The 26,720-nt window shown below is 43.7% G+C and overlaps 2 protein-coding genes across 2 annotated transcripts; one reads left to right on the top strand and one right to left on the bottom strand.

Moving 5' to 3' along the window:
* Nucleotides 1–1,885: 1,885 nt before the first annotated feature.
* LOC111719491 lies at nt 1,886–25,804 on the bottom strand. The gene is made up of 5 exons (XM_031949155.1): nt 25,541–25,804; nt 23,844–24,022; nt 19,580–20,225; nt 19,174–19,390; nt 1,886–2,232 (listed from the first exon to the last, which is right to left on the bottom strand). The coding sequence occupies exons 1-5, from the start codon at nt 25,802–25,804 to the stop codon at nt 1,988–1,990; spliced, it is 1,551 nt and encodes a 516-aa protein (XP_031805015.1). The 3' UTR covers nt 1,886–1,987.
* CHP2 (calcineurin like EF-hand protein 2) lies at nt 19,801–24,575 on the top strand. Its single transcript, XM_031951225.1, has 7 exons — nt 19,801–20,050; nt 20,590–20,662; nt 20,933–21,013; nt 21,256–21,383; nt 23,517–23,578; nt 23,888–24,010; nt 24,195–24,575. The coding sequence occupies exons 1-7, from the start codon at nt 19,984–19,986 to the stop codon at nt 24,246–24,248; spliced, it is 588 nt and encodes a 195-aa protein (XP_031807085.1). The 5' UTR covers nt 19,801–19,983; the 3' UTR covers nt 24,249–24,575.
* Nucleotides 25,805–26,720: the final 916 nt, after the last annotated feature.

Here is a 26,720-nt window from a genome sequence, read left to right as displayed (position 1 = left end):
TGTAGCTGGTTCAGTTCATTCCTGCTCCATTGGAACTGATTTGGTTGATCTCATTGCTGAGGATGGCCAGGTCCATCAGAATTGATCATCATAAAGTATTGTTGTTGAAGTATAGAATGAGCTCCTGGCCCTGCTCGTTTCCCTCAGCATCAGTTCGTGTAAGTCTCTCTAGGCCTTTCTGAAATCATTCTGTTGGTCATTTCTTACCGAACAATAATATTCCATAATATTCATATATCACAATTTATTCAGCCATTTTCCAATTGATGGGCATTTACTCAGTTTCCAGTTTCTGGTCACTACAAACAGGGCTGCCACAAACATTTGTGCACATACAGGTCCCTTTCCCTCCTTTAAGATCTCTTTGGGATATAATCCCAGTAGTAACACTGCTGGATCAAAGGGTATGCACAGTTTGATAACTTTTTGAGCATAGTTCCAAATCGCTCTCCAGAATGGCTGGATGTATTGACAATTCCACCAACAATGTATTGTATCCCTCTTTTCCCACATGCCCTCCAACATTCCGCATTATCTTTCCCTGTCATTCTAGCCAATCTGACAGATGTGTAGTGGTATCTCAGAGTTGTCTTAATTTGCATTTCTCTGATTAATAATGACTTGGAGCATCTTTTCATATGGCTAGAAATAGTTTCAATTTCTTTGTCTGAGAATTGTCTGTTCATTTTCTTTGACCACTTATCAATTGGAGAATGGCTTGATTTCTTATAAATTAGAGTCAAAGGAATTGCCTCACTTTTGTACTTGTAGTTTAGTACTTGGCACCTGGCATTTTAGAAATCCTTCTTTTATATTTCTAGCAGCTCTTTTTGTGGTGGCTAAGAATTGGAGGTCAAAAGGCTGCCCATCAATCAAGGAATGGCTAAACAAGCTGTGTTTGACTGTAATGGAAAATTATTTTGTGATAGGAAATGATAAGAAATGACAAGCAGTCGAGCAGCTAGATAATGCAGTAGCTAGAGCACCAGCCCTGAAGTCAGGAGGACCTGAGTTCAAATCTGGCCTCAGACACTTAACACTTCCTAGTTGTGTGACCCTGGGCAAGTCACTTAATCCCAATTGTCTCAACAACAACAACAAAAAAGACAAGCAGGATCATTTCAGAAAAATCTGGACTTTCCCTCTTTTGGGAAGCATTATTTTCTTAATACCCTCAAAACTGTATTGCCCTCAGCAATTGCCTTTGTGTATTCATAGAATAATTGAAATGTTCTCCACACCCTTGTCTTTTCTAATGCTATTTCTACTATACATAGCTATTATAGATATTTCTGCCATATATATATATATATATATATAATCTATAAAATAGGGATAATAACACTGTTACCTATCCAATAAATTTATTGTGATGATTAGATGGCATATTGCATACCAAGAGTTTTGTAGACAGTAAAACACTGCATTGATATAAAAAAAGAAAAAAATCTGAAAAGACTTACATGAACTGATGCACAGTGGAGTGAACAGAACCAGGAGAACATTGCACACAGTAACAGCAATATTGTTCAGTGAACTCCCGTGAATGATTTAGCTCTTTTCAGTAATACAATGATCCAAGACAAACCCAAAGGACCCATGATGAAATATGCTATCTGCCAGAGAGAACTGATATTAATTGAATAGAGACTGAAGCGTGCTATTTTTCACTTTCTTTTCTTTCAATTATTTAAGTCTTCTTGTACAAATGACTAATATGGAAATGTTTTACATAATTGCACATGTATCATCTGATTATTTGCTATCTCAGTGAGAAAAGAGGGGAAGAATGGAGAGATAGAATTGAAACTCAAAACTTTAAATAAAAATGTTTTTTTAAAAAATGGAATAAAATGTATTGCCAAAAACAAGAGAAATTGTTTTTATTCCTTTATTAAATAGATTGAAGAAAGGGTTAGATTTTAAGGAAAACATCATTTTGAACATATTGACTTTGAGATGCTAATTTATGAAGCATGCAAGCCAATTATATGTGACTGGGGCTCATAGGACAGACTAGAAACCTGGGGACACAGTGTTGAGGGAAGAGAGACAGTGCCTGGCGGGACACCGTTGGTTGGAGGTTGTGATATGGTGATAAAGCATCAAGAGATTGTAGAAAAGGCAGGACAGAAGGAGAACACAGAGAGAGCAGTGTCCTAAATCCAGCCAAGAAAGAGTGGAGGAATTGAGTAGTCAGCAATCTCAAGTCCAGTATCCAGGCCTCGAAGACTGAAAGACAATTAAGAGATTATTTAAACTCTTTTGAGATACACTACTACATCTATCAGATGTGGGGAGATTAACACTGGAAGGTTGTTGCAAGACATGTTAATTAGGCATGCTAATTCATTGCTGTTGGAATTGTGAGTTGAACCATTTGGGAAAAAAAAAAACATTTAGGAAATCTGCAAGAAATATTAATTCTCCAAATCCTTTGATCTAACCACCAAATTATGGGTTCATATACCAAGGAAATTAATGTCCAAAAGTGAAATATCTTTCCGGGATCATGGCCCATTGTTCCCTAAATTATAATTAGGAGCTGTTAATTGCATCTAAATATTCAGTACAAAGGAATTCTAGTTCCTCCCCTTAGGATAATACATAAAAATTAAATTAATCTACATGGACCTGAGTGAGGAGCAACTTTTATGGCAGAACTGAGGGGAGTAAAGAAATTTGGTCCAGGAGGTTTTGCTGAGGACCATTATAGCTTGGTCTCTGTAGCTGAATCTTCCCCTAAGTCATGCCTGATGACTGTAGATGCCCCATGGGGCTCGGTCCTGGATCCTCTTATCTTTCAGCTATTTCACTGGTAATCTCATCAGTTTCTAGGGTTTCAATCCTCATTTCTATGCTGATGATTTTCAAGTCTCTGCTGATGTCTAGCAGCTTATTGGACATCTCAAACTGGTTATTTCATAAGTATCTTAATGTGCCTCAAACTAAATTATCATTTGCCCTAAACTCTTTCCTTTTAATTCCTTATTGCTATTGAGGGTACCACCATCCTCCAGTCACTCAATTTTTCAACCTAGATGTCATCCTTGGTTTCCCGTACTTTTTCACCTCATTATACCCAAACTTTTTCCAAGTCCTATTGATTTCACCCTTTGGAGTCCCCTCCTCTCCTCTGATACTGCTCCTGCCTTGGTGCAGCTCCCTATCATCTCATATCTGAATTATTGCAATAGCTTCTTGCAGATCTTGCTTCAAGTCCTCATTTCAGTCCATCCTTCATTAGGCTGGAAAACTAATCTTCCCTCCCTTTCTTAATAATTCCCTGTTATTTCCAGGATCACAAATACATGATCTGGTTGGTTTTTAATGCCCCTTGAAACACAGTTTTTTAAAAATTTAATAGCCTTTTATTTACAGGTTATATGTATGGGTAACTTTACAACATTGACAATTGCCAAACCTCTTGTTTCAATTTTTCCCCTCTTTCCCCCTTCCCCCTCAGCCAGATGGCAGGATGACCAGCAGATGTTAAATATATTAAAATATAAATTAGATACACAATAAGTATATATGGCCAGACTGTTATTTTGCTGTACAAAAAGAATCAGACTCTGAAATATTGTACAATTAGCCTGTGAAGGAAATCAAAAATGTAGGTGGGCAAAAATATAGGGATTGGGAATTCAATGTAATAGTTTTTAGTCATCTCCCAGAGTTCCTTCGCTGGGCTTAGCTGGTTCAGTTCATTACTGCTCCATTGGAAATGATTTGGTTGATCTCATTGCTGAGCATGGCCAAGTCCATCAGAATTGGTCATCATATAGTATTGTTGTTGAAGTATATAATGATCTCTTGGCCCTGCTTGAAAAAGAGTTTTTTTTTCATATCCTTTTGCTCCTCCACATACTCTGAAATTCAATGACACTGATTTCTTTGCTGTTTTTCAAAAAAGAGGCTCTATCTCCCAACTCTGGGCATTTTTTTTTTTTTACCAATTGTTCCCCATGCCTAGAAATCACAATTCCCTCCTTCTCTCTTCTTCCAAGTTTCTCTGGATTTCTCCAAATTTCACCTTCTTCAAGAAGTCTTCCCTAGTCCTTCTTAATGTTTTCTGATATTATCCCTGTATGTGTGTGTGTGTGTGTGTGTGTGTGTGTATGAACATCCATATGCATGCATCGCCTTCTTTGTATTTAATCTCCTGCATTGGACTATGAGGTCTTCGAGAGGAGGGATTGGTTTTTGCCCTTCTAAGAATCCCTGCTACCTGGCATAGAGTAGGCATTTAGCAAATGTTTGTGGACTTAGAAACTTTTGACTCCCAAAAGCTAGGTATAGGACAGGTGTACAACAGCAGCATGGAAAGAGAGGGATTCGGAAGCATTTGGTCATTTTAAAGCTGTCAACCACACAAGACATTAACTGTCTAAGCAAAACTTGCAGATAAGATTTGTAGAAAATTGTAATCCAGCCAGAAAAGGACAAAAAAAAAAAAAAAAAAAAAAAAGAAGTCTCTAAAAAGCTTGATTTGAGTGATTCTGTAATCCCAGCATACAGACATCTCTGTGCCACATGCCCCTAGACCAAGAAAAGGCTCTAAAGAAGGTCAGGCCTATGAGTTGGGCCAGATTGAGAATATGCTGGTGATACAACTTTGAAAGGATTGAGAGACTTTGGGCAGCTGTGGAAAGTCTTGAAGTATTTGGCTTGGAGACTTAGAGAAGGATTCTCAGCACCACGGACAGCCACAGAGAGTGGAACTACATGGTTGGGGAGGTGAGAGCTCCTGGCGCTCAGCTTTCTGGGCACATGAGTTAGTGGGCTTGGGACTGCTGAAGCAGATGCTCCTGTCGGTAGTGACGTGCCTTTATTTATAGCTGGATCAAGCACAAGTCTCTTACATAGTAATGTGGCCCTCTTGTGGGAGCTGGAGGGTTACAAATATACCAGACTGAGTTACGATGCATTTCATTAAGTTAAGCAAAGTCTTTGATGCTCCCAGGAAAATGCTAATGCTTCTAGCAGAATCTTGACCCCATCTGCCCATCCTTCGTCTTTCTGGATAACAGAGATGCTCCAGAGCAGATTTTTTAGCTGGAGCCTATACAACCACATAGTTGGTGGAAACCGAGTGGAGACTGTGATGGTGGTTATCCTACAATGCATTAGTAAGCAAATGGGAATAGGGAATAGGACTGTGCTAAAAACTATTGTGAAGGGTAAAACTCAGAAGGGACCGATCTTGGTGAGGGAAGTTTAGGACGACACAAAGGATTCTTTTAATGTCAAGAGAAAAGGGAGCATCGAGGAAGGGATAAATGCTTGGCTCTACCTGTGGCAGACAGAATATTGGAAACCTGCCATCAAAAGGAAGCACTGCTGCTTAGTGCTCATTTTGGTCTTGCCTTTCTATAATGGACTGTGACTTTTACTCTGACTGTGACAGAATAAAAATGACCAAGAGGAGTTCATCCCCAATATAAGAAAGAGTGTGATCAATTTAGCTACCAGATGAATTCAAGGCACCTGGCCCAGATTCATTCTATCTTTGGATTCTGATAAGTTAGTTCCTCAGCCACTGGTGGGAGCTCTACAGGAAAGGTGATACTAAAGGGAAGAGGGGAAGATAGCACGGGATTGGCAAAGAAAAAATATGCTGATGTCCATAAAAGGTTTTTGGGCCTGACTTTGATTTCTGGGAAAATTCTAGAATGGGTCAATGACAGTATGATTGGTGAATGTCCAGATAGGGAAGTGGTTGTTATAGTCATACTCTTTTTCCCAAGGAAATTAGGATTAAGTAACTTGTCCAGGATCACACAGCCAGGAAGAGTTAAATGTATATGAGGCCAAATTTGAACTCAGATCCTCCTGACTTCAGGGTTGGTGCTCTATCCACTGCACCACCTAGATGCCCCGATAGTTACTCTCTTACGACAGATCATGCTTCAAATATGGAAATATGTTTAGAAGAATTGCACATGTTTAACTTATATTTGGATTGCTTGCTGTCTTATGAGTGGTGGTGGGGAGGAGAGAGGAAAAAATCTAGAACACAAGGTTTTGGAAAGGTGAATATTGAAAACTATCTTTGCATGTATTTTAAAAAATAAAATACTATTAAAATTTTAAAAAAGCAACAGATCATGCTAATCTCTCAGGTTCTTCTTTGGCAGCTTCACCAACAGGCCAGTGTGTAATGTTCTCTATAAATCGTAATGTTCTCTGTTTGGTTTTCTTGCGGTCTCTGGGAGCAGCCTTTGTTTCAGTTCAATAATTACCACAAGTGCAGCCAGGGGTTAAAGTCCAAATCCTTTATTGTCTCCTTCAAAGTCCTATCTCCTTCACTTGGGGCTGGGCAGCTTTCTGGAGGCCTTCTGGATCTCGGTTTCAGTGGAGAAGCGAAGGAGGAGAGCCTGCCATCACTTGTCTGTTTTCCCAAGTTCTGATTCTGGCTGAGTTTGTCCGAGCTTATATCCTCTCTCATCATCAAAATGGTGGATGGCTGGACCAATGGAGTCATTGTTTGTGGTTCAAGGGCAACATGGCAAGAAGTTTCCAATGCGATGTCCCAGAGATCTGTGCTTTGCTCTGGGCTGGGTAACTTGTGATCACTTGGGAAAAGGCATATATGGTAAGCTTATCACATTTACATATGACAGAAAGCTGAGAGGTAAAGTTAGCCTGTTGAATAAAACAATTAGTATTTAAAAGGATATTGACAGGATAGAGGTTTGCACTGAAACTAGTAGAATGAAATTCAATAAAGATAAATGTAAAATTGTTCACTTGGTTTCCCCAAAATCAGCCATAGAAAGCATGATCTGGTTTTGAAGTTCAGAGAAAAAAAATGTAGCAGTGGGTCTAGAAATTTGGGAACCATCTTTGCAGAGATTGTCAGAGATAAGCTGGGATACAGAGACAGTATAGAGAAGAGACATACAGAAGAAAGAAGGAGAGACAGAGGCAAAATGATACAAAGACACAGAGAGACCTAAGGAATAAAGAGAAAACAGCAAAAAAAATCAGAAAATGAAGGAGGGCATGTGGTAGGGAGAGAATGAAGATTATTCAGTAAACTGTGTGACTGATATCCAGTTTCTGTTCCCCTCCTTTCTTCTATCTTCACTATACTTTCAATTCAGTGTTCCCCCTAATTGACACAGATCATAACCTTAATTCCTGCAGGATTCCTGAACATGATTTCTCCTAAGGTCATCACCGTGACTCCACCCAACACATTTCAGACATCCACCTGCTATGTGATTTGTGAAGACCGCCTTAGCACCCTGGATGCCTTAGAATCAGCCGGAGTCAGGATAAGCAAAAGTCCTTGGTTTTTATTCTTGGTCTTTGAGGGTAGAAGTGAAGGGGATGGATGCAGGATCTCCACAACCTCCCTTCTCCTCGTCAACCGCCAAAGTGACTCTGGCTTGTCTCTCCACCCCCTAATCCCTCCTACAATTCTCTATATACACCAAAAGATCAAGCCAGCACAGAACAGTGGGAAGGACCATTTTCCAAGCATATGCTAATAGAGTATTGTCCAATGAGTAATTAGCCTTAAGTGCTCGGCTGCCTGATTCCAGTGCATCTACTCAGAGTTTCAGCCCTTTACAGTGATCTGTTCTTCATCACTGTGCCATAGAATTCTTTGATGACATCCCTTGTCCTTGGGATATTCCTGGCTAGTCCTATAGAGATGGTGTGTTCCTGGACTTGTTACTTCCCAGCAACACTTGGTAAAAATGTTTGTGTAGAGAAGATGGACTTTTTTTATAAATGCAAGCAGCTTTTAAGTGGTATGAAAACTTTAAAAAGCATAAAGAAATTCATACTGGAGAGAAATCCTTTGAATGTACTGATGTTGAAGCAGCCTACAGCTGAAGTCCAAATTTCACATAATAAAAAGTGAGAAATCCTTTGAATGCAATAAATGTGAGCAAGCCTCCTTGTACAGCTCAAACCTTAAACATTGGATAATTCATACTGGAGAGAAATCATCTAAATGTAAAGAATGTGAAAAAGCTTTCAACCAGCAGGACACCTTAGTAAATCCGGATGTGAACTTTTTTCAGTGCTCTTTATTTTACATGAAAAGAGCTTTATGGACTCAAGCAGATACAACACAGGAAGCAGTCCCACTGACTGAGCAAATGGGTTTGGGGGAACACAATTTTTTAATAGGCAAAGGAGATAGAGAGGGAGGCAAGATCTAGGGAGGGAGTGGGTTGAGTTTTTGAGCAAAAATCTGTTCTGGAGCATCTCTGTTATCCAGAAAGACAAGTTTTGTCTGAGTAAAGACTGTTTAAAGAGCCTAACTAGACAATCTCAGAAGCTGGAGACAGGATGGATTAGAAAACTGGGAGAGCTCCAGCTTCACATTATCCTATACAAATGAGGCATGATGGGCTTGTTTCATTACTCTAATAATGGAGATGGAATTGACTAGGTCAAAATCCACAACATAAATACTAACAATTATTACTGTCTTTGTCTCTCTCAAGATTTTTCTCTTCCCCCTTCTTCCCTCCCTTCGTCTCCAAAATATTTCTTATTCCCTGATTTGTTTGTGCTCTTCTCCCCAAAGCACTTTCTCTTTCTTTTGGGTTTATCGTGTACTTACTTCTCTTGAATGTTTCATATCCTTCTAGTAGAATGTAAACTCACTGGGGCCAGGACCTGTCTCAGGATCATACTTGTGCTGTCAGCACCAAGCCTAGTTCCTGATACATAGGACTTAACAAATGCAAACTCTTTTTTTTGGGAGGGGGAAGAGAATGGACTTTTGCTGTTGTAAGAAGATTGGCATCCATGACAATCTTTGTTCAGTCTGTAAGTAATCCATCCCACCCTTCTCTTCCTGTCACTCTGTGGAACTGGCTCGAAGTTCTGGGTCAGGATCACAGGCAGGAAGGAGCCCTAGCACTAGCTTTCAGGAGAGCAGGAACCATGGTTAAAGTTCCAGGACCTGAAAGAGCAAGTGTGGTCACTCACAGAACAGCACAGGTTAGGAGAATAGTAAACACACCTCTGCTTAGACCCTACCACCAAGGAAGAACTGAAAACTTACAGACACCCAGAACTAGCTCTGAAAATAGTTAAAAAAAAAAAAAGGCATCCTGAAGCCTGGGACAATGATCCCTCCATTCCAGGAGCAGAGTCCAACTTTTAACATGAAATTAAAAGTCAAGAAATAGTCTGGGAAAAATGAGCCAACAACAACAAAAAAAATTAACTATAGAAAGTTACTTTGATGAAAGGGAAGCTCAAAAATACAAACCCAAGACAATGAAGTCAAAACTGCTACAGTAGAGTTACAAGAAGAATTGGGAGGACAAATGAAAGTGATGCAAGAAAATCATGAAAAAAAGAGTCAATAGCTTTGTAAAGGAGACATAAAAATATTGGAGGAAAAACACTCAAAATAGATAAATGATAAAGCCAAATGATAAAAAGAGACACAAAAATTGATGGAAGAGAAAAATGCCTTAAAAACAAAATTGGCCAAATGAAAAAGGAAGTACAAAACCTCCCTGAAGAAAGTAATTCCTTCAGAATTAGAATTGGACAAGTTGAAGCTAATTACTACATGAGCCATCAAAATCAAATCAAATCATATCAAAAGAATGAAGAAATAGAAGGAAATGTGAAATATTTCATTGGAAAAACAACCAATTTGAAAAATATATTCAAGAGCAATAATTTAATAATTATGGGACTACCTGAAAGTCACATCATCATCTTTCAAGAAATTATCATGGAAATCTGCCCTCCATCTTAGAACCAAGTTAAAAGAAAACACTTATCACCTTATGAAAGAAAAGCCCAAATAAAGACTCCCAGGAATATTATACCCCAATTCCAAAGCTCCCAGGTCAAGGAGAGAATACTGCAAGCATTCAGAAATGATTCCAGTATCATGGAGTCACAGTCAATATTACATAGGATTTAGAAGTTTCCACATCAATGGATCAAAGAGCCTAGAATATGATATTCTGGAAGGCAAAGGACCTGGGATTTCAACTAAGAATCACTTACCCAGAAAAACTAGTATGATCCTTCAGGGAAAAAATGGATATTCATTGAAATAAAGGAATTTCAAGTATTCCTAATAAAAAGACCAGAGCTGAATAGAAAATTTGACTCTCAAATATAAGACTCAAGAGAAGAATAAAAAGGTAAACAGGAAAGAGAAATCATAAGTGATTTAATAAGGTTAAGGTTAAACTGTTTATATTCCTATATGAGAAGATACCTGCAACTTATAAGAACTTATTAGATCAGCTAGAAGGAATATATATATATATATATATATAGAGAGAGAGAGAGAGAGAGAGAGAGAGAGAGAGAGAGAGAGAGAGTGAGAGAGTGTGAGTGTGTGTGAGTGCACAGAGGTATGAGATAAATATGAACCAGATGAAAGGAGAAAGAGAATAGAGATTAACCAGGATAGGGAGAACGATAGAGGAAAATATGATTAGCAAAAGTAATTGTGAAAAAATTTTGAAACAAATTTCTGTTGGAATCCTTACAAAGTGTTAACTCATTAGAGTTGATAGAGACAATAATTATCTAATTTAGCATGGTTCAGTATGATTGATCTGATCCTACGAGGAGATGTTATGGGCCAGAACTTGAAACAAGGTACTAAGTGGAATTGAGGAGACAATGTTTAAATCTAGTTTAGAATTGATTTAATCATACAACAAATAATGGTTTCCCAGTGATGTAATGATTGGTGTGTACTTAGTGAACAGCATATAAGCAAGAAGCTCTCAGGGCCAAAGAGCACTCTGGGAGATACAGAAGCCCACTCTCAGATACAGAGTCAGATTCATTCCATCTTCCACCTTTGTGTTGTCTGGAGGCTGAAGAAAGCAGAGGCAAAGGACAAGCTGCAAGAGCTCTTGGAACCAAGCAGAGAGATAGGCCTCTAAGAAAGCTAACCAGGCCCACGGAAAGAGATAAGAAATAAACGTTTGGATTTTATTAGCTGGCTGCATTTGAAGTGATTATTGATCTGAACCAAAACTAAGGCTGCCTCCAGAAAACCTCCCCAAGACACCTGCTCCCAGAGAGAACCATTATATTATAAAGAAGAGAACAAAAGGCTTCATTTCTCAAACATATAGAGAAAAGAGTCAAATTTACAAAAATAAGTTATTCCCCAATTGATAAATGATAAAAAAAAAACTTATGAAGTTTTCAGATGAAGTAATCAAACCTAACTATAGCCATATGAAAAATGTTCTACTTTACTATTGATTGGAAATATATAAATAAAAACAATTCTGATGTAATATGATACTTCATATCAGATTGGCTAATAGGACAGAAAAGGAAAATGACAAATGGTGGGGGGTGGGGAAAATGAGACAGTAATACACTATTGGTGGAGTTGTGAACTGATTCAACCATTCTGTAAAACAATTTGGAATTCTGCCCAAAGGGCTATAAAACCACACATATCTTTCGATTTAGCAATACCACGACTAGATCTATGTTCCAAAAGAGATATAAAAAAAGAAAAAGGACCTAGATGTACAAAAAATATTTATAGCAGCTCTTTTCTGGGGGCAAAGAATTAGAAATTGAGAGGGGATGTCCATCAATTGAAGAAAGGTTGGCCAAATTGTGGTATATGATTATGATGAAATACTATTGTCCTATAAGAAATGATGAACAGGATGCTTTCAGAAAAGATGAGACATAAGCTGATGGAAAATGAAATGTACTCTGTGCAAAGTAACAGCAATATTGAAAGGTGATCAGATGTGAATGACAGCTCTTCTCAGCAATACAATGATGCATTGATGCAACAATAATTGAAGGATTTATGATGAAAAATGCTGTTCAATCCCAGAGAAAGAGCTATCAAACGCTTTCCATTTGATAGAAACCTCTCATGAAATCCTTGTGAAAGGATGGGGAGTCATTGGGTAGATTAAAATATAAGTTGGTGAAATGTTTGTGGCAGCCCTGTTTGTAGTGGCTAGAAACTGGAAAATGAATAGATGACCATTAATTGGAGAATGGTTGGGTAAATTGTGGTATATGAATGTTATGGAATATTATTGTTCTGTAAGAAATGACCAGCAGGATGAATACAGAGAGGCTTGGAGAGACTTACATGAACTGATGTGAGTGAAATGAGCAGAACCAGGAGATCATTATATATTTCAACAACGATACTGTATGAGTATGTATTCTGATGGACGTGGATTTCCTCTACAAAGAGACCTAATTCAGTTTCAATTGATCAATGATGGACAGAAGCAGCTACACCCAAAGAAAGAACATTGGGAAATGAATGTAAACTGCTTGCATTTTTGTTTTTCTTCCCGGGTTATTTTTACCTTCTGAATCCAATTCTCCCTGTGCAACAAGAGAATTGTTTGGTTCTGCACACATATATTTTATCTAGGATATACTGTGACATAATTAACTTGTATAGGACTGCTTGCCATCTAGGAAAGGGGGTGGAGGGAGGGAGGGGAAAAATCGGAACAGAAGTGAGTGCAAGGGAAAATGTTGTAAAAAATTACCCTGGCATGGGTTCTGTCAATAAAAAGTTATAATAAAAAATATATATATATATATATATAATTTGGTGGATTCAGAACTGAACAGATGACTAAAAGAGTATTCAAAACAATGTCTAGACTCAGTTTAAAAAAAAAAAAAAGGATCAAGATTGGTGGTGGTGGTGGTGGTGGTGGTATTAGTGGACCACAAACTCAAATGCTTCCACAATCTGTACAATAGTTTTTGTATTTCTCCCATTAAATTTTATCTTAGTGGGTATTTCCCAGTGTTTTAGCCTGGCAAGATGTTCTTCACTCTGACTCTGGCAACCAGTTCGTTCATCGTTCCTCTTAGATGTCATCCTGACAAAAGTCGCAGTCAGTGAAAATGCTTTAAGTTAGGAGATTAGAGTTCTGTCCAGAAGAGAATCATTAGTTACTGGACCCACAGGAGATATACTGGAGTAAAGGATGTTAAGAAATCTCAAAAGGTTGGAGGGGATAGATAGATTTTATATTTGGTCCTGGAAGTAATAGGGAATCTCTAGAGTTTATTGAGTTGGAGGATGATGTGTTTTAGGAAGATCAGTTGGATATTTGGAAGAGAGACTCACGTAGGGAGAGACGAATCAGCATCTATTTCAATTTTCCAAACCTGAAGTGAGAAGGGTAAGGAGAGGAGAGAAAAGGGGATATATTCAATAGATGTTATAAAGGTAAAAAAAAACAGTAAAATTTGACAGCTGATTTTATGGAGTGGGGAAAAAGTAAGAATTACCCCTAAAGTGGGAATATAGGTGAGTGGGGCTATGGTGGTATCCTTGATAATAATAAGGAATTAAAAATTCCCTGAAAATTAGAAAGAGGGATGTTTGGGAGATAGTAATGAGTTCCAACATTTGAAATGTTGGAAATGAAATGATGGATGACTGAATAAATATATTTGACAATTATCATCATAAGGATGAGAATTATCTATGAGAACTGATAAAATCACAAGTAAAATAGAGGGAGAAGAGAAGCAAGGATAATCTTGGAGGAGACCATAGCTATCACATGTAACTTTGATAAGAATAAGCAAATGAAGCTGAGAAAGGGAAATTACAAAATGACCAAATATGAGAAACAGCTCTCAATTAAGAAGGATTTGGAGTCAATTATTATTATCCTTGTCATCTAGACTTATTTCATCTGTGTATGGAAATTCTCTTTCCCCTCAGTTTCTTTTTTAAAAAAAGTTTCCCACCCACTTAATAGCATTTCTCCCCCACAATTACACATATAGTTCTCAACATAAAGTTTTATAAGATTTTGAGTTCCAAATTCTTTCACCCTCACCTCTCCAAGGTAGCAAACAAGCTAATATATTGTACAATCATGTTAAATATATTTCACATTAGTCATGCTGTGAAAGAATAATCAAAAGGGAAAATAACTGAGAAGAAAAAAACCAAAAACCATGGAAATAGTACCCTTTGATCTATATTCGGACTCCATAGTTCTTTCTTGGGATGTGGATAGCATTTTCCATCACAAGTCTCTTGGAATTATCTTAGATCATTTTATTGCTGAGAAGTTAAGTCAAAGTTGATCATTCACAATGTTTTTATCACTGTGTACAGTGTCCTTCTGATTCTGCTCACTTCACTCCGCATCAATTCATCAAAATCAAATCAAAAATCTTTCCAGACATTTCAAGAAATCTTCCTGCTCAGCATTTCTTATAGAACAATAGTATTCCATTACATTCATCTACCACAACTTATTCAGCCATTTTCTGATTGATGGGCATCCCTTCAGTTTCCAATTCTTTGCCACCACAAGAAGAGCTGCTACAAACGTGGATCCTTTTTCATTTTTTATGATTTCTTTGGGATAAAGATCTAGTAGTGATATTTCTGGATCAAAGGGTATGCACAGTTTTATGACCTTTTGGTCATCAGTCCAAATTGTTCTCCAGAACGGTTGACAACTCTACCAACAATGCCGTAGTGTCTCAGTTTTCCCACATCCCCTTTTATCACTTTTCTATCATATTAGCCAATCTGATAGGTGTGAGATGATACCTCAGAGCTGTTTTAATTTGCATTTCTTTAATCAATAGTGATTTAGAGAATTTTTTCATATGACCATAAATGGCTTACATTTCTTCATCTGAAAGGTATCTATTCGTATCCTTTTGACCATTATTGAGGAAAAAATGCGTTCTTCTAAATTTGACTCAATTCTCTATATAGTTTAGAAATAAAGCCGTTATCAAAAACACTGACCATAAAAAAACCTGTTTTCCAGCATTCTACTTTCCTTCTGATCTTGATTGCATAGGCTTTATGCAAAAAATCTCTTTAGTTTGATGCAATTAAAATTCTCATATTTCATAATGTTCTCTCTTGTTTGTCATAAAGTCTTCCCTTCTCCATAGATCTGACAGGTAAATGATCCCTTGTTTCTTAATTTGCTTATGATATCATTCTTTATGTCTAAAGCATGTGCCCACTTTGACCTTATCTTGGTGTACAGTGTGAGATGTTGATCTATGCCTAGGGAATTCTTGGTGATGGCTCTTCACCTAAGGCAGATGAGAACCTTCATTGCCCCCCAGTATCAGAGACTTATCTGGATCATTGAGGAATGAAGTGACTCCCCTGGATCACAGAGCCAGGAGGGATTGAGCACCCAACTTGAACCTAGGCTAAACCATGATTCACAGTTGGTCACCTTCACTCTGATCATCTTCGTTTGCCCTGCTGCTTTCTCCTGATGGCTGGACCTGTAAGGCTCATGTCTTTGCCAATCTAATTCACTTAACTTTGCAACTCTTAGCCCCTTGGGCAGAAGGGGCAATCATAGTACATAGAGGGTTGGGTTGGTAGTCAGGAAGACATCTTTCTGAGCTCACCTTGGACCTTAAGACACATACAAGCTGCATGACCCTGGCAAGTCAGTTTATCCTGTTGGATTCACTTTTCTGATCTGGAGAAGAAAATGGCAGACCACTCCAGTACCTTTGCCAAGAAAACCCCAAATGAGCTCTCAGAGACTCAGATGGGACTGGAACGACAGCACCAATAAGCCTTGTTTCCCATCTTATCTTGCTTTCCAAGCCAGCTGTGCCCTTTGCTCTCTGCCCAGCTCTACTATCTCAGTTCACGTCCAACCCTTCCCCGATCTCCCAGACCCCACCTCTTGCCCTGGGAGCAATGATCACATCAACAGGAGGCCTCCACTTCCCACACTGAAACATTTTTCTCTTTTCTGCAAGGTTTCCCCTCATGGAAATGAAAACTTCCTGAGGCCAGAAGATGGTTGTGAATTTTCCTCTCATTCTGGAAAGCTGCAAATGTTTACAAGTAGCCTGGGTAGGGGGACACAGATGAGAATAGGCTACTGATAGAAAAGATATCTAGCACAAAATTTACAAATAAACGTTTTATTGTGAATTCCATATTGTCAATAGATCCTCCCATTATTCTGTTGATTTTTGATAAGCTTGCATCCATAGATAATCTAACCTGTAACTGCAATTCAACCCCCATTTGATCAATTCAATTGCACATCAATCTGCTAACTTTTTCCAAGAAATGTGTTACCTTTATCTGGTGTGTGATCTACTGTTAAACTACTTCTTACCATCATACAAATGCTATTCCTTGAAACTGAACCTCTTGCAGCAGCATCTGTGCTGAGTAGAACTATAAGCTCCTCCTTCCCCTTTTAAAATATATATATTTATTTCTTGGAAATCCACAGCTTAAAATTTAGAAAGGGAAGGTTTGCATGTCAGATTCACGTGACTTCTCTGAATACAGCTGGCACTTGGATGTGTACCTTCAAGCTCAGGGAGGTCCATCACATTCTAATCTTCCTTTGGAAGAAGCTGTAAAGTCCAAGGGGAGGGGAATCCAAAGGTCTATATACCTTCAGACAGGCTTTATTAATATTTGAAATTTTAAGTATTTTTAATATTTTTAAAATATTTTAATATTTTAAAGGTTTATTATTCAACAACACAACAAAATTCTCAGATATCACATAACAAAACATTCAGAAAATACGAATGGGCCACAATGAACAAAAGAGTGTTGTTTCTTCCTTCAGGGGAAGGAGGAACACCAGCAAAGCCTCTCATATGGCATAGACAAGTGAAACTATTATACCCCGTGGTCTATTTGCCAAGTCTGAGAGTTTAAGGTCTCTGTTGTCTAATTCCTTGTTCTCCTGACAGAACTTTATAGTCATACTCCTTAAGGCCCACCAGGTGGGTATTTGGGCTCTTAAATTCCTGCTGACTACTTTTATTCTTCTGTGGCCGGATCTTCTTGGATTGATTTGCATTTGTTTTATTTTTTTGTTTATTGTTTTGTTATTTTATTTTATCGTTCATCCCAAAGTGGCTAGCAGATATGTCAGTTTGTAGTTAATTCGCTAATAACTTTTTTCTAACTCTTTGTAGAATCAAAGAAATTAATTAGAATACTGTTTGATCTTGTGTTATCTACAGCATTACCAAATTGTTCAATCACATGCTTTACAATTCACTTAAATGATATTTTTTCACTAGTAAAATTAGTCTTCTATAAAACTATATAGTTCTCCTAAAAAGAATGCAAATGCTTTCATTGTTTCTGCCTGATAAAAGATATAAATTAATGTGTTGAATTATATTTTCTAATAATATATTCATAAGAAAAACATGGCATTTGTTATATTACATGTACTATGTTCAGCCCTATCTTTTTCAGTCAAATACGTACCTTGATATGCATCCTTTCTAGTACCAATCTTCACAACTTCCAGACTTCATATAGAGCATTTCATTAATTTTTGTACTTTCTAAATGTTAATTGGTCCTGGCTGTGATGTAGTTGAATGCAAGTGAAATTAATGAAAATTCTTAAAGGTCACACATCGATCAAGTATTGCATGTCTGAGACTGGATTTGAACTCCCAGCCTCATGACTTCAGGGCCAGCACTCTAACTGCCCCCTAACTTTACCTTCTTTAGCTAGAGTTTCCAGCATAGTTTGATCTTTATTAGATTAGTGATTAATAGGGTAAGTTTTATCCAGAAAAATTTTAAAATGATTAATTTGATTTGCTTCAGATTCTAATTATAAATGACTCAAACAATGCAAAGGGTGATTTTAAGAACATTTTCTAACAACTTTATAGGTACTCTGACTTCCTTCCCAGAATCCAATTAGCACAAGAGAAAAAAATACAATTAAGTTCCCTTTCAAATATTCACTATTAAAGCCACTACCATCTGAAGGAGACCACAAGGCATTGAAAACACTTTGCTGTGGTTGACATCAATTCTTTTAAAGCTACAAATAATGTCAGCTGAGCAGGAGAATTCATTAACCCTTAAACTGGCTGTTTCCCAATTGGCTCACGGAAAGTCCTACAACTTGAGCAAAGCACTTTAGCCAGCACTTCACACAATGCTGAGTACTCTTCATTCATTTATTCTTTCTTTCACTCGTTCCCAAGCTTTTTCTCTCCACTGCACCCATTCTCTGCAAAATAGTGCAGCAAGCCAAGTCTACCTTATGCAGGCTTTCAAGTTGTACTAGGAGGCTATGGGGGACTGATGATGCTGAGCCTGAGGAAGAGGAGACTTCTGGAGACGACCATCCAGTCTTTCAGGCTCTTTTTAAAAGCAAGCTGATGGAGGAGGAGGGAGCTTATGCTTGCCACTAGAGAGCAGCGCAGTCAGGGATCATTTTGGGAGGAGGGAGGGCAAACTCTAGTTTGGTGTTGGGGTGGGGGGATTCTAAGCATCCATTAGAGCCCAAAGTGGGATGGGCTAGCTCAGTAGAGCAGAAGCAGGAGGAGGAGGAAAGAGGAGGAAGGAGGAGGAAGGTCTTTCAGTTCTCCCCAAATTTAGAGGCATTTGGCACTCAGAGTCAGTGACCATCACTGACTTCTGGACATTTCCTGAGGCTTCTTTTCCGGCCCTTCTCTGTGGGGGTTTGTGCTCCTTGCCAGATCTCTGGGTATCTCTTGGTTTCTTTCCCTCATGTGACTACCGTTATTGCTGTTTTTGCCAGATTCTTTTTATCTTTTTGATTCTGCTTCTCTGACTGCCCCACCCTCTTCTGTAGAACCCTAAATGGGGACAGGCTCTCTCTGGCTCTGTCCGTCTGTCCCAGTGGCTTTCTCCTTCCTCTCCCCCGCCCCAGTTCCTTCTCCTCCTTCTCTAGGCCCTTTCCTCTCTTCTTTCCCCTCCTACTCTCGCCTTCACATCTCAGATATTTGTCTCTTTTATCTCCACCACGCAGAGGAGTTGGACAGACTGCATCTATCCTTCAGTAAGGCTATTATTCCATTGTAAGTGTGGGGTCAAAACCTCTCTGTTTGTGGAGAGGGAGGGAGAGAGAGAGAGAGAAAGAGAGACAAGACAGAAACAGAGACAGAGAGACAGACACAGAGATGGAGGAAGAAGAAGAGGAAGAGGAGAAGGAGGAGGAAAGAGACAGAGAGAGACACACACACAGAGAGACAGAAACACAGACAGACAGAAGAGGAGGAGGAGGAGGAGTAAAGAGAGAGAGACAGAAGAGAGAGACAGACACAGACATGGAGAGAAGAGAGAGAGACAGTGAGAAAAGAGGAAGAGGAGGGAGAGGAGAAGGAGGAGGAGGAAGAGAGACAGAGGGAGAGATGTCTAACTCATTACCGGGAACACCAGCCTTTTTCTCTTTGCCCTTCACTGTGGGGTGTCGTCCACCTGGGGTGCCTCTCGGGTCTCTGGGCTCTCCTTTGCGCCTCTGCTCCTTTTCCTTGTTTCCCCGTTTGCAGGTTGACTTTATCTCACGCTCCCTTTGGCCACCTCGCTTCCAGTCTTGATTTCTGCCTCCTGGTCGAGGTTCAGGTCGGGCAGTCTCTGGCTGGGGCTGGGGGGAGATAGCGGGGCCTTTTCAGGAGGAGGCTTTGGCCGGTATGTGGGGGGGAGGCATCCCTCCCCCCCAAGCCCCTTCCCCTGGGAGTTGGTCTGTTTCTCGCCTGGAGTTACCCTCCTCCCTCCCCTCTCCCGTCCTCCAGCGCATCCCTCCGTCCCCCTGAGGGGGCTTTCTGAAGCTCACATCTGAATATTGCCCTTGTTCTGTCTCGGCCCCCGCACTTTCTCTGCCCGGGGCTGCCCTGAGGCGAAACCTCTGTTTCTGTAGCCTTGGCAAGCTTAGACCGCGGCGGGTGGGAGGCCGGACACCAGGGTTCTCGAGGCGGGGACAACCCGCAGGCGGTTGGACGACACCTCGGACCCTCCGAACCCGGTGCGGGAGGACTAGCTTTCCAGGGTTCGGCGGCTCCAATCGGACGGAGGGGAGCTCCTGAAGGGCGGGGCTGCCGGGACGCCTGGGTTCCCAGGCCAAGTGTAGGAGGCAGAGCTTCCTGGCGGGACTCCGCCCTGAGCCCATCCCGGCCGGGCCCCAGGCCCCCGGACCCTGGACTCCTCGGGATCCGCCCTGGATTCGGGAGCGCCGCAGCCATGGGATCTCAGGGCTCTCACCTGGAACGAGAACCCGAATTGGACTTGATCCAAGAGGAGACCGGCTGTGAGTGGGACCGCTGGGGACCCAGGGGTCCGAGGCTCCTGGCTCGGGGGCTGAAGTTGGGCGACGGGTCGGGGCCCCAGCTCCGTGGGTACCGGGCAGGAGCCAGGTCCGGCCCGAATTTGCGGCCAGAGCCCACAACGGTCGAAGGGGACTGTCCCGGACGGGAGGGGAGGGCCTGTGGCGGGAGGGAGGGAGGGGAGGGCTCTCCCGGTCATTCTCCCCGAGGGCTTTGGGGAGGGGCGAGAGCTGAGCGGGAGAAGGGGGGAGAGAGGTCTGATCCTTGCCCGGCCCCACCCTCAGCCGTCCCTGCCCTGCGTCCCGGTTCTCTGCTCCTGGATCCCGAGTCCCTGCTGATCTCCCCAACCCTGAGCCCTGAACCTGAGACAGTCGGTGCCCCCTTCGGGACTCCGGGTCTCTGAGTCCTCAGTCCCAAACCTGGCACTCTCTGGTCCCCGAGTCAGGAACTGGGAGCCTTGAGCCTCTCCCCGGCTCCCGAGCCCCCCAGCAGCGGCTGATGTCTCCCCCTTCCCACTCTCCAGTCTCTCTGGCCAACCTCAATCGCCTCCATCACCGCTTCCGGGACTTGGACAGGAATCACAAGGGTTACCTAAGGTGAGCAGAGCCCACCCTCTTCCTCGCCTCAAACTTGAAAGCCAGGGACTCCCAAGCCTCTCCCCCAGCCCTTCATTGACTGACTAGTCTTGAGCCCTGACTCCTGACCCTGTGACCCCTCAGCCCCAGGTGACAACACGATGGGGGGGTTTCCCCTTCACCCCATAGCTTCCTTCTTTATTCTGCCTCTCCCTCCCAAACTCTGCAGGTGACCTTTCTAGTCAGATGCTAGGCCTTTGACCCTGAATCTCCTCATCCCTTCCCCAACAGCCGGATGGATCTGCACAACATAAAAGAACTGGAAATGAATCCTCTAGGGGATCGCATCATCAACAGCTTTTTCCCAGATGGGTGAGGACAGAGCTTGGGGAAAGAGCCGATGGAGCCTGGGGAAGAATGGGGAGCCCCGGGAAACAGCACTGACTGAGGATACAAAAACCCAGGGAAGGGCCAAAGCCTGCAGGGAACCCGTTGAAAGTTACATTAGAATTCACTCTTTTGGGCTCAGATCTAAGCTCTGGGTTCTAGGACTTGAAGTCCCCACCTCTTTGGGAAGAGAGGCATGGGAAGGATAACCTTACTCTTTTACTCAGGGGTCAGTGTGTGGATTTCCGAGGCTTTGTCCGGGTCCTGGCCCACTTTCGACCATTGGAAGAAGAGGATCCCGTTAGGGACCCCCAGAAGCCTGAGCCTCTAAACAGTCGGAACAACAAACTGCGTTGTGAGTGTCTCCTGAGACTTCATCCTCCTTATGACCTTTATATCTCCCTTGTTCCCTTCCCTCTGTGTAACCTGGAGTCATTTTATGATCTAGCAAGTCGCTTCTCTCCTGACCTCAGTTTCCCCATTCGAACAGTGGCCTTGCACACGAAGGTCGCCTCCTTCCCAGACCAAACTAGGAAAATTTTGAACAGGGGAATTGCAGCTGAACAAGGATGAGGAAGGGCTAGGAGTCCAAATCACAATTATTTCTATGCAAATCTGGAGCTGACCAGAGACAAGGGTCTTGGGAGTGGAGGAGGATGAGGAGGCAAGTGTTTAGGGTCTTGGACAGGGGGTCCTAGGATCAGGAAGCTGGAAGAAGACTGGGTCAGTTCTGGACTTAGAGGGAGAAGGGCAGGCTGGAGGGAATTTTTAAAAGGAGGAGAAGGGGAGAAGAAGAGGGACTGAATGGGTGTCTGTGAGCAGACAAGAGTGGCCATCAGCTAATAGGACAGGATGGGGACCCCGCTCCTCGGCAGAACTTTGGATTTCTGGGCTGCCAGAAGAAAGGGACATGAGGAGGACAGATCTGGGGCTGCCTGATGCTAGAGCTGAAGTTTGCAGCCATGGCAGCCATCAGGCAATCCAGCTCCCTCATTTTCTCCATGAGGAAACTAAGGTCCAGGCAGAGGAGTCACCTGCTATATGCCCTTATTTATGTCCGTAAACGCCCCTTGAGACAAAGGATAGGGCAGGGGGAGCCATCTCCAGGACACACAGATTAGGAATGGCCATTGCCATCCCACAAATTCCCTTGGAAGCCTTGGGTCAATCCAACAGCCTTTGCCTGGCATTCGCTCTCCCTTTGGCCAGACCCTGGGCCAGAAGGCCCAAATTGGCATATCCCTGACCTCAAGGAGCCGACATTGGGGGAACATGGTGTACCCAGAAATGTTATTGGCACAGAGAACAGCAAAATTCCCCAAATTGGGAAGGTTTGGAGGGACCTCAGACGAAAGGAGAGCCCCGTGCCCAGCTTCGAAGGCATCTGGGGCTTCTCTGAGACAGCGGCAAGGAGGGAAGGCCTTCTGAGCAGAGGCTCCTGGGACAGACCCAGGCACCCTCAGGGCCGTTTGACTGGCCCGGGTGTGTGGGAGGGCAGTGCGCAGGGCCAGGGGGCCTGGAGAGCTGATGGAGCCTGGCCACTCTCTGCAGCCCCATAGGAACAGCCCTCCCTGTGCGGGCCAACGATGTATGCTCAGACCCATGCCTTAAGCCAAGGAGCTTGGGGGCCATGAGCAGGCTGATGTGGGAAGAGGAGACATGGGGAGGGTCCAAGAGAGAGATGGGGAGGATCCAAGAGAGAGATGAGGAGGATCCAGGGGAGAGATGGGGAGGATCCAGGGGAGAGATGGGGAGGATCCAGGAAAGAGATGGAGAGAGTCCAGCAGAGATGGGAAGATGGGGAGGGTCCAGGACAAACATGGGGAGGGTCCAGGAGAGAGATGGGGAGGATCCAGGGGAGAGATGGGGAGGGTTTTGTACTGAAGCAGGTGGTACCTGTGAGTGCTTGTAGATAGGGAATGGGTGGAAGAGGTGCTATGGAAGTTGAATCCACTGCAGCTGGTGACCAATTGGACATTTGGGAGAGGGGGAGTGAGGGATCACGGTGACTTGAGCTTGGAAGGGTGGTGGTATCCTGAACAGTGATAGAGAAGAGCCCTTGGGCAGTGATGCGAGAAAGGATAGAGGGGCAAGTGCCCGGGGCGGGAGGGGACTGAGCCTCCTTGGGGCACGGGAGGCTGCTGATACCTCTGATCTCCCCTGCTGAGCTCCAATGATCCCTCACATTCCCAAGCATCTGCTTGTCTAACAACTCTATAGGAAGATGGCCCTGGGACCCTGGCAGGGGACAATTTGGGCACAAGGCGCTTGGCCAGCTTGGAGTGGCCCGAGGGAACTGCGCTCCCGTTGGGGAGAGAGTATCTCATTCTGGGATGTCAGAATCTGGGTTAGATGCCGGATGCCCCAAGATCTTTACCAGCATCTTTGGTTCTGGCCATTGTGTGACTGTAGCATGGCCTGGACCTTGAGAAGTGGGGAACCGGGGGTCCTGAGGGCTCCGTCCTGACCTCCCCTTTTCCCCGCCCAGTTGCTTTTCAGCTCTATGACCTGGACTGTGATGGAAAGATCTCAAAGAAAGAGATGTTACAGGTTAGAAAGGAAGGGGTTGTGAGTATGGTGTGAGTGTGTGTGTGTGTGAGAGTGAGAGTATGTGTGTGTCTGTGACTGTGTGTGTGCACCCAGAGGTGCCAATGGACGCCTCCTCTCCATCTCCTCCATGTTCCTCCCTGGTCCTGGGCTGGGGTGGGTGGGCTGGGTACAGGGACTGGGGTGGGGGTGGCTGGTGACAGTAATGGATCATTGAATACGGAGAGGGATGGGGACGAGGGCCTTTTTGGAAAAATCCAGAGACCACCTGGCGCCTTTATTTCCCTCCTTGTCTTTCATGGGTGCCGCCAGGTCTTGAGGTTGATGGTGGGGGTGGAGGTGACGGATGAGCAGCTGGAAGTCATTGCAGACCGCACAGTACAAGAAGCCGATTTGGACGGGGACGGAGCCGTGTCCTTTGTGGAGTTTGCCAAGGTTAGTGGTGCCCTGCAGCATCCGGGGGACCAAAGGCCGGGGTACTCGGAGGGCACAGGAGGGCGGGGTGAAGACCAGGGGCAGACGCGGGGCTCTGGGACGGCTTAGGCTCGGGGGCAGCATTGAGGAGCCCGGGGATCCAGTGTTTGAGGGACCGGGCGTCCTCTCTGCTTCTCCCCATCAGTCCTTAGAGAAGATGAACGTGGAACACAAAATGAGCATCCGGATCCTGAAGTGACCTCTTCCCCCGAGGCATCTCCCCCACCCTCAAGGAACCCACTTCTAAGTCCCAGAGGCATTCCCTTCCACCCCGGGGATGTATTCCTGGTAGAACTACCTTCTGTTCCTGGAGGGACCTGCCACCAGGCCTGGAAGAATTCATCTCCAGAGAGCTTCTCTCCTTTCAGAAGGACCCTGAAAAACCTTGCGGGGTTCCCCAGTGGAACCTGTTCCAGAGGGATTTGCTCCCCCCAAAAAAAATTAATTTAGCCCAATCTAGAGAATCTATGCTGCACCATGGGAGGAACATCCTCATTTCTGAAAGGATCCACCTCGAAGGGTCTCCCCACCCCACATTCCGATAGAGTTCTAGGGGTGCTCAGCACCTCACGCAGGGGGGTCTCCTCCAGAGCCCCACCCCCATCACATATGCTTACAAGCCCCCTTTCTCTCCTCTCCGCCTCGCCCACCTGCTAGGTCATGTAATCAGCACGTTTGGAAGAGCCCTGGTCAGTATGTGGACGCAGGCTCAATAAACCCTAAATGTTCCTCGGCGTGGGGTCAGTCTGGGGGGCTCTCCCTGAGGTCGTCCTTGCCCAGCCCAGAGACACCCCGCAACTAGGAGGGAGGGGAGGACCGACAGACCCCTCAGCCAGGAGGGAGGGGAGGACCGGCAGACCCTGCAGCTAGGAGGGAGGAGAGGATCAGCAGACCCCGTAGCCAGGAGGGAGGGGAGGACCGGCAGACCCCTGCTCACACCTCGGGAATGGTGTACAGAGCGGGCAGGATTGGAGGGGCCTTTGAGCAGGTTTCCTTCACCTGGGCTCCTGGTCAGGGGAGACCTCTGCGTCACATGTCGGGGTGCAGCTGGGAAAGGTGAGGGGATCCAGGTGGGGTCATGACTGAGTGAAAAGTTCATGGGAAAAACTTTGTGGGGGTGGGGGATGGTAGGGGGCAGGGACAGATTGGATGTGTTGGCCAAACAGGCCAATGGCAGCTGGGTGGCACCAGAGTTTGCAGGGTAAGAACCGAGTTCAAATCCAGCCTCAGATACCGTGTGACTTGGTCAAGTCATTTAACCTCTGAATGCCTCGGTTTCCCCAATTGTAAAGTGCAGATAATGGGAGCACCTGGCTTGCAGAGTAGGGAGGTTCAAATGATATATTTATGAAGTGCTTGGAACAGAACCTGGTACGTAATAGGGGCCGCACAGAAGCTTATCCCCTGTACTCTAGCCTGGTGGGATCTCGGGTTGGATTGTGAGGCCGCTATTGGGTCGAGAAAAGATGCTTCTGAAAGAAAGAATCCTACCGGAAAGTGCCTAAGCCTGGAACGACGGCTCTTGGGAAGGCGCTCTGTGCTCCCCATGCTGCCCTGGCCAGGGACCTTCTCTCCCCTTCTGGGCACCATGCTCAAGAGAGGAGTCTGATCAGTGGGACCGTGATGGGCAGCAGGGGCTGAAGCATCCCCTTCACAGCTGCTGGAAGGAGCACGGAGAGCCTGATCGGGGACTTGGCGAATGAATGAATGATCCAGAGGGGAGAGAAGTGCACTGGTCTTCCAGACTCTGTCCATGGTGGCGGCTACAGAGAGCCAGACATGGGAAGGAACCCGTTCTGACGTCTTGGGTGGCAGAGGCTGCACGACCCCTGGTGGGTCATGCTGGGGGGAGGCTATGGGAAGCACTAAGCTTCCCACCTCCTTGGAGATGGAGTGGATGGGGTGAGCAGACGGGGGAAGGGGGTCTGGGGCCACACTTACTGAGGCCAGGGCAGCTTCATGCCCCCTTCCCTTGGGCCCCCTTGGATGAGACAGTACAGGACCTCTTCCAACCCCAATTCTAACCCTAAATGTGCTTTTTTTTTCCCTGCAAAGACATGGCAAGTCACTCTTTAAGGGTCAGTGATAGATGAAACTAAAGTTCTGGAACTTGCAAACCAGTAGGAAACAACTTTGAAGTTGGATATATTGCCTTGGCAAAGATGCCCTAATCCTAACCCTACACTCCAGCTTTAACCTTAATCCTAAACTGGCCCAGGGAACTAGAAGATGATGGCTCATGGAGCAGATTTTGGAGACACCTGGGCATCCCTAATGTCCTTTTCAAGGGTTTGTGAGGTCAAAAGTGTTTCCCTAGTAGTATACAAGAATACACATATAGTACTAGTATTATCAAGAGAGAACAGGTGCTTTGGATGCAGTAAATACTGGTGGAGGTGCCCTACAGAAACGGGCTCGTGGTTCCGTTTTTAGAAATGCTATAAGGCTGTGAAATGCAAGGCCACGTTTATAGAGAGATTTCCACACTACAATCAAGGTTACAACAAAAAGACCTACAGGGAGCAGCCATCCACTAGGAGGAGGGGAAGCTGAATGAGATTGGAAGTTCTGATCTGGCCAGCTCACATCTTCATGGAACTATTTGTCTAATGGGATAAAATATAAATACAGATAACTGAAATACACAATATTCCATGGTAAGGAAAAACAA

Source organism: Sarcophilus harrisii, chromosome 1, assembly GCF_902635505.1.
Source record: "Sarcophilus harrisii chromosome 1, mSarHar1.11, whole genome shotgun sequence".
In the NCBI taxonomy this organism is placed as follows: domain Eukaryota; kingdom Metazoa; phylum Chordata; class Mammalia; order Dasyuromorphia; family Dasyuridae; genus Sarcophilus; species Sarcophilus harrisii.
Note: the sequence above shows the minus strand (reverse complement) of the source record. Positions and strands in the feature narration are given on the sequence as shown.